The following is an 8,011-nucleotide window of genomic DNA, read 5'->3' on the forward strand; positions in this document are numbered from 1 at the left end:
CACACACACACACACACACACACACACACACACACACACAGTAAAATTTGTCCCACATTGTAAATTTGTGCTGTGAAAGACAGAGGAAAAAAATGGAACTTATTAGGATGAAAAGTTGTTAAGGAAAATAAAACTGGCTAAATATTGAAAGGATGAAAGATGGATTAGAAACAGACGGAGACAAATTGAAAAAGAAATGAGAAAATATGTAATTTTCTCAGTTGATAAACAAATAAGATAAACAGATGGGGGAATGGCAGTATAAATCAATTTTCAAGTAATGAAATATAATCAAGAAACTACGACCAGCAGCACATAGATGCAGAATATAAATAAGAATGTCAACAGGTAGGAAGAAGCAATTGCCTGATGCTGACTAACRCCTAACTGTCTGTCATTCTGACATTATTATTCATTAGACTTTTATAAGTCAAACATAAAATATGTATTTCTTTGCCTTCAGGTGTCTCCATCTGTCAAACTGATTGTGCTCTATGATTCACACAATCCTCAAGGTGAATGCAGATCAGTTCATTCTCCTCACTGTCATCATCTGTAGAAGGAAAATGATGTCCAACATTAAGTGAAGGAGGTGTAAAGTAGAGAAACTGAGTCTGTGAATGCTGAGAGAACAGCTGCTGAAATTTATTGAAGAATAAATAAACTCAGTTGGGTAAAAACATTCAGAACAGGAGCTAAAATCAGCAAAGTTGCAACATTCATTCATTCATCTGTCCATCGTCTTTCACTTACATTTCTATTTGTCCAGCTAACATCTAAATAAGCTGAAAGCTTTAGTTAGCAAAACTGTGAAAAACTAAGTTTTGCTTCATATAAACAAACATACAACTAACATTTTAAGCATAACGTTAAAATGAACACAATGCTAATGCACAATCCAATTATAGGACAAAAATGTAGCTAAAAGTTGAAATTCGATTCAGTTCAAAAATACTTTATTGATCGCAGAGGGGAATTAGGTGTAGGAAAATGAGCTAAATTGCAGCTAAAAGCAAAAAAAATTTGCAAAACAGACGCTAAAACCTAAATGCAATACAGCTGTACATAAAAAATAAAATTAAAAGCTAAAACTAGCAAAAACTAGCTGAAACATCAAATTTGTCAAACTCTAGCTAACTGCTAAAATTAAAACTGTTGCTAAAAACTAAAGTAACTAAAGCTGTAGTCAAAAGATTAAAATAGCAAAACTTTCACTAAAAAACAGATTGGCTAGCATTAGGGTTAGAAAGGCAATTTACACAGTAACTATAAAGGGTTAAGGTTTGACAAATCAAACTGCAGGTGCAACACACCAGCCTAATGATCAAACGTATRGCACAGACGAATGCAGAGTTAGAAAGCAACCATTCGTCTGTGCTATACGTTTGATCATTAGGCTGATATGAAGGCATAGAAAGCAACAATGTGCAGTGRGTCCTAGCATCTCCTACAAGCTGGAGCGCCAGCTCCTGGCTCTCTGAAGGTCGGGCTGTGTAATCATTGTTTCAACTCAGACTGGAGCCACGGGAGAGCAAGGAACTCATAAAGATTAATGACATAACATCAGCAGTAGTGGAGACAGATGACGGCTCTGTGTGTGTGTGGATAAGTCACCATCATCAGCATTAGAAACACCAGCCACATCTCTAAATCCCCATCAGCAACTTCACAAAGAATAACACAACTGAGCAATCAGCAAGCAAAAGAACAGACATTTTTATGAAAGAAGAGGGAGGAAAAAAAAGTTGCCAGATATGTTAGTTCCATCTGAGCCACATGGGAACTCTCTTTTTTTCATCTTTTTTTTTTTTTTTACAAGAAGACTTCTCATTCAGATGCTGATGCTGATGCGAGGGAACATCCRTCTGAGGTGAGGATGGTGAGGGCATGAAGGAATCAGACAGCAGAGAGCTCAGGAGCCCACGAGGAGAGGCGGTGTCAGGATAAATCTGAGGGAAAAGGAGGTGGATGGAGATTAGATGCCACAGGGATAAGAAGGATAAGAAAGGGAAGTTATTTAAGGCGTGGGATTAAACCAGATTTTGTGTGAATGTGTGTGCGTGAGTGTAGTTGCGTAGTGAAAAGTAACAGTTGAGGTTTTGGGGACATTTTCGCACATCTTCACATCGCTTTCGGTGGCTTTTTGGGACTTGAGAAAAATGTCAGGTAAGGCTCATGGTAAGGGGATTTTTTTCTTTTTCTTTTTTTCAGAATTTTTAGAGAATATCTTCATACAACTAAAAAGTGTTTACCAAATGTTAGACGTGTGCAGGTAGGAGGCAGTGGATGCAGCTGAAAAGTGATGCTGAGCGATGTTAGCTGAAAAAGGAATTGAGAAAGGAGGGGGRTGTGGGGGGCTGCACATAGGCTCCGAGGGGAGATGGATGTGCAGAGAGGCAGTGGGAGTCGCAGAAACAGTAAAACAACCAGCCGCAGATCACACACAGACACATGCACACCAGGACTGCATGTTGGACGTGTCTGTAGTTTATTGGAGTGACACTCAGATACAGCCAGGGGGGAAAAACAAAACTGAACGGGGACCAATCTAGGACAATTTTAACATGTGGGATTTAAAGAAAAACTGAAGAGTGAAGAACCAAAAAAAAAAGAAGAGGGCTGCAAAAAGAGGAGTGGGGGCAGAAAAGAAAACTAAAAGGACGAGAGAGGCAACACCAAAGCAGGTACGCAAAAAACTTTTGAGATAAGAAAGGATGACTGCATGAGGACATTTCAGGGCAAGAAGATGAAACGCATAGATGGATGTTAATTTAGCTGAGCAAGCAGTTGAATCTGTCAGCATGGGCAGGGAGCAAAAGATTGGTACTGATAAGTATGTACCTCTACTTCAACATGTCTTCAGGGTAAGAGGTGAGTGCAAAGAGATAAAAAATAAAACACTTCAGCGCATCAAACAAGAGAAGAAGTTAAAACTAACTTGACAGACGTGAAATAAAGATAAAAGGTCCTAATAAAATATTATCCCTCTGTAACCTGCARTTTTGCCCATTAGCACCAGAAGACAATTGTGTGCAAAATCATTTAGCTGCTTTTCTGGTAGCACCTTGTCAACCTAATGTTTGCTTTGGAAAACCCGTGCGACAGATTTGCATAATTTTTAAATAAGACACGAGCGTGCTGAATTTTATTAGTAGGGAAAGAGATTAATCTGCAGGAGAGGTGGTGAGGATGAACAAAGACTCGTTGGTGAGTTAGTGGCATGATTGGTTTTCCAGGGAGCCCGTGTGAATAAACCATGAGGGTGGTGGCCACATAAATCAGCAGACCCCCATAACCGTCTGTCATGCAAGAGAAGCACACAAAACARTGGACTTTTGCAGCTGGGCTCCTGCCCTTATCTGGAACTGTGTTTGTGTATAAATGAGTTGTGTGAAAGTGGAATGGAGCACCTGCTTATGTTTTAATGGCAGCCCAGGAGGAAGAGATCGATGCAAGATTCCAGAGAAAGTGTTGATGGCAGAGAGGAAGCCCTCGTGTTTTTCAGCTCTGAGAACAGGACCAACTCTGGTTTCTGCAGATTTCCCCTGAGGGCTGGTGGTCGCACTCAGAGAGATGCTGCCACCCTTTGGTGAAGCGGTGCTATCCCTTAACGTGAACGTGGAAGACAAAGGACTATGTTTGTTTTAGTGACACTGACTTTTCTTGCTTTTATCCAAGCAGAGCTGCTGACCTCTGCCTGCCCAGCCACACAATGAGTGTCCAGCTGCAGGAGCTTCTCATTTTCTGCCTGACCGTCACACAAGGGTGAGGCACCTGACACAACACAAGATGTATTTTTTAAAGTAGTATTATGTACCAAGGTTTATGATCTATTTATCTTTTTCCGTCTCATTTATTTGAACTTTTTTTCTACTTTTATCAGTGGCTGCATGTTCCCCGGCAACCACTGGGGTGAATGGAATGACTCCCAGCTTCTGCCCACCATTCAGAGACTCATGAAAGGATACAACCGYTACCTTAGGCCAAATTTCAACGGTACTCCATATTTTGAGAAGTCTTTAAGCTTTTATCTCACAAGGCTGCAACTGTTGGTATTTGCGAGGAAGTCTCCAAAATGTCTCGAAACACTGGAGAGGATTTCAGTTGCCTTGTACAGTGTTAGTCACCAGACATCCATCACCCATATTTCTTCTGCCTTTATCTGTGGTCAGGTAATGGAGACAGACCCAGACATCCTTTTCTCCAGCTCCCAATGGGGTATCCTAAAGTGTTTCCAAGCCAGAGAGGCAAATTCTGGGTCTCATCTTGTTCATTTAGTCAGGTCCATACCTCATGACCACAGGTGAGGGTTGAAAAATGGACTGTGGCCAGTAAATCATGATCTCAGCCATTTCTCCACCATAACAGACAGGATCAACACCCTCAATGCTGCAKGTGAGGAACTGATCTGTTGATCCATCACCTGCTCCCTCACCATTCTTTATGAACAAAACTTCCCAGATACTTGAACTCCTCCGCCTGAGGCAGAACTTCCCAAGGGATCATTTGCTGGTTGAGTCACAGGACATGTTCAAAAAATTGGTCCAACAACTTTTGAAGTAATCACAGAGTGTTTGCATCTGGAACCCAACTCAAACCCTTCTCAATTCAATAAGTCAGGAAGCACAAGAAGTATGGGACAACTTTGGGAAATCTGAAATCACATTGTGAATGATTGAAAGCAAAAAAAAAAAAAGAATAAATTATTCATTTAACAAATTAAACATGTTGTAAGTACCAGTTCAGTGTATTATTAACAACAAAACTATATTTTCTTACAATTTTTTGTCTCCAACTGGTCGCCAACAGTGGCATTGAGTAAAGTTTTAAACCAGGATCTCATTATGCTGCACTAAATCGTATAAGGCACGCAAGTTTACAAAAATGTCCAAAAAAACATCTGCAGTGGTTCTCAGATTTCTTGTGCAAGATTCAGTGCTGAGCATCTGTGGGTGCTTTAAGCATGTGAGACTGGGAGGAGACCCCAGGGTAGAGGAACCATGTTTCTCTGCTGGCCAGGGAACACATTGGCCTGACCCTTGCCTTCCTACGCAGTTCCGCTCAATTCTAGTGAAGGACAAGGGTCTGGTTTTTACCAGGCTAGGAACACATTGGAATCCTCCCAGAAGTGCTAGAGGAGGCACTAGAAAGAGGGATGTCTGGGCCTCCCTGCTCAAGGTGCTGCCCTTGCCACCCAACTCTGGAACAAGCAGAAGAAAATGGATGAACGGTTAGATGAATGGACTTGCTGAGTTACTACGAGTGTCTACAACCTCTATTGATCCCTTTTGATCCCAATGAAGCTGGGAATTTGTGAGATTTTTGTGCAGTGTTCACGCAAAATCCACAAGCATGTTGTAAGTCCAAACTCAGTGAGACTAACTGAAAATGAGCGTATTTTCTTCACAGTTTCTCACAAACGCAAACCTACAATACGTACACTTCAGATACTCTCCAACATTTGCAGCCAAGTGAAAAACAGGCTTTAGTTTCATTGTCCTTGGCAAAGAGGATCACGTTTTGTATTTCTGGTTAACACAGAGGGTCCTGTGGAAATCGGAATGAGTCTTGATATCGCCAGCATTGATGCCATCTCTGAAATTAATATGGTAAATCATGCATACTTTTAATAATACATATATAGTCAGTGAATAAATAAATAGTTTTTAAAAAAGTGAACTAATGTGATTTATTCAGGACTACACCGCCACTATCTTCCTCCGCCAGCGCTGGCGTGACTCCAGGTTGGTGTTTCCTGGAAATGAGAGCGTGAGCGTGGACGGACGCCTGGTCTCCCTGCTGTGGATCCCCGACACCTTCATCCCAGACTCCAAGCGTTCGTTCCTTCATGACGTCACAGTGGAAAACCGCCTCATTCGCATCTTCAGCAATGGGACGGTTCTCTACGCCCTTCGGTACTTTTTGTGTTTTTCTTGAGAATTTTGTTGCAATCGACCATAAAAAGGCCTCAGGTTGTTTTAACAAAAAGAAAGAAAGAAAACAGAGGAAAAAAGGAAGAAAAAAAAGACGAACGGGAGGAAATATTACCAATGCATCATCACTCAGTCATATGACTTCAGGGAACGGTACTAGACTTCGGCATGTCCTGTTCCCCTTAAACCTTTTTGATTTGTCACTTTGCAGCTTCAGTGGAAATGTGTCTTGACATCTAGTCTGTCTTGTCACCCTGCCCCACAACTTTATTTTGACTCAAAAGCCTAATTGAATACAGAAAGGGCAGTTTTTTTTTGCTGCGTGGCCAGGCCTATTTTCATTCTGCTCGAATAAAACAGACATGTTGATTCATGACATTAACGGTGGCAGCTCAGTCATGAATGAGTCAGGGAACTGSCCTCGTTTTTTCACTGTTTACAATGTTCTCGTGCGATCTTGAATTCCAACAAACTGTTTCATTAATTGTTTCTTCACAAAAYAGAATGTTATATCTTCATTTATAGTAAGCTGCTTTGTGCTACATCCAAGTTTTTAATCTTTTTCTCATGCTTTTATTTTGAAAACCCAACAGCATCACTGCTACAATCGCATGCATCATGGACCTGACCAAATACCCCATGGACAAACAGGTGTGCACCCTGCAGCTGGAGAGCTGTGAGTACTCCCTGTCAGCTCCATCATGTGTGTAAATGGGCAAAAACCTCTCATTCTTTATGTCACCATTATGATCATCATCATCATTATTGTTGTGACCATCAAAGTGGACAGGTGTGTTGCTGAGCTGCTAGGAGTTTATAAATCCTAATAAATGCACTTTATGTTTGTCAGGGGGTTATAACATCCAGGACGTGGTGTTCTACTGGACCAGAGGCAATGACTCAGTGAAGGGGTTAGACACACTGCGGCTGGCTCAGTACAGTGTGGAGAGCTACTATACATCRGTGTCAGAGGCTGTGTATGAAACAGGTAACGTGTGGTGTGAGCTGATGAAAAAGAAAGAAAAACCCTTGTAGCTCTGTAATACATCGTTTTTATCTGTATAGAAAGCGGTGTCATTTTTATGTCGCTTCACAGGACATTACCCCAAGCTGGTGCTGCATTTTTCCCTGCGCCGGAAYGTCTTGTTCTTTATCTTGGAGACGTATGTTCCTTCCATTTTACTGGTGGTTCTCTCCTGGGTTTCTTTCTGGATCAGTCAGTCCTCTGTCCCAGCTCGAACCTGCATTGGTAAGTATTTTAACTCAACTAGGATTCTTGTACTCGTAAAACGGAGCACCTGTCACAACTTTGTGCACACCATTTGGCTGCAGTTTAAAAAAAATCAGATCATATGTTTAGAAGTGGGTTTCTGTGGGAGTGTTATGACAGATTATCGTCTGTGTTAAGTAGCTTCTTGAACATCTCAGTTTTGGATTAACAAAATTTTGTTCTGTCCAGACTGACGAGTCAAAAGATGGTCAAAGCTAAACTGGAGTGATGCCTTCTAAAAACATTTTCAATCTCTAAATGTTCATAGTGGTGTACGCTAAAGCTTCTTTATAAACTTTCACACTGTCATCAGTTTGGCAGTACCAAGGAGTTTACATACAACCGCTGGAGTGCGCAGAAACCACGTGACCATGTGATCGGCTGGTGAAGCTAACGGCTAACGCAAAACGGTCAAGAGTCTGGATTTCCCATTACTGTACATGTTGGTGACAGAGCAGGAAAAAAAGGACTGACGACGTAGAAATCATAAAAACTATTAATTATAATATTAACCCAATTGTTATTAATATTATACAGTTTATATAATCGAAAGTTTTAAATAATGTCAGAAAAGCTGTTTGTGTTATGGATTTATTAACAGAAGATAAACAGGAAAACRTCTCATTTTACAACACAAGTCAGCAGATTTGATCTTATTTAGCTCAATGTGATCTGAGCAGAACATAAAGTAACAGTTTAAAATTAAAATAATCTTATAAAGTTGCTGTAATCACTGTTATTTATTGAACTGGTTAGCAGATATTAGCTTGTGGCGCATATATACAGAGTTTAGCACTGTTGAATCATG

General features: G+C 40.7%; 1 protein-coding gene across 5 annotated transcripts in view; it reads left to right on the forward strand.

The window, feature by feature from the left end:
• Positions 1-8,011, forward strand: part of gabrp (gamma-aminobutyric acid type A receptor subunit pi) — a 71,948-nt gene that overhangs the window by 56,670 nt on the left and 7,267 nt on the right. For 2 of the 5 annotated variants that reach the window (XM_014024150.1, XM_014024154.1), the window contains 7 exons: positions 3,682-3,765; positions 3,884-3,996; positions 5,542-5,609; positions 5,698-5,915; positions 6,527-6,609; positions 6,784-6,921; positions 7,030-7,182. In XM_014024150.1, coding sequence (XP_013879604.1) covers positions 3,713-3,765; positions 3,884-3,996; positions 5,542-5,609; positions 5,698-5,915; positions 6,527-6,609; positions 6,784-6,921; positions 7,030-7,182 — 826 coding nt within the window. In that variant the 5' untranslated portion in view covers positions 3,682-3,712. Of the gene's footprint in view, positions 1-2,339; positions 2,685-3,678; positions 3,766-3,883; positions 3,997-5,541; positions 5,610-5,697; positions 5,916-6,526; positions 6,610-6,783; positions 6,922-7,029; positions 7,183-8,011 lie in introns of those variants that run through there. The other 3 variants (XM_014024153.1, XM_014024152.1, XM_014024151.1) reach the window with 3 other exon arrangements.

The sequence above is a fragment of the Austrofundulus limnaeus genome, unplaced genomic scaffold (assembly GCF_001266775.1).
Source record: "Austrofundulus limnaeus strain Quisiro unplaced genomic scaffold, Austrofundulus_limnaeus-1.0 Scaffold409, whole genome shotgun sequence".
In the NCBI taxonomy this organism is placed as follows: Eukaryota; Metazoa; Chordata; class Actinopteri; order Cyprinodontiformes; family Rivulidae; genus Austrofundulus; species Austrofundulus limnaeus.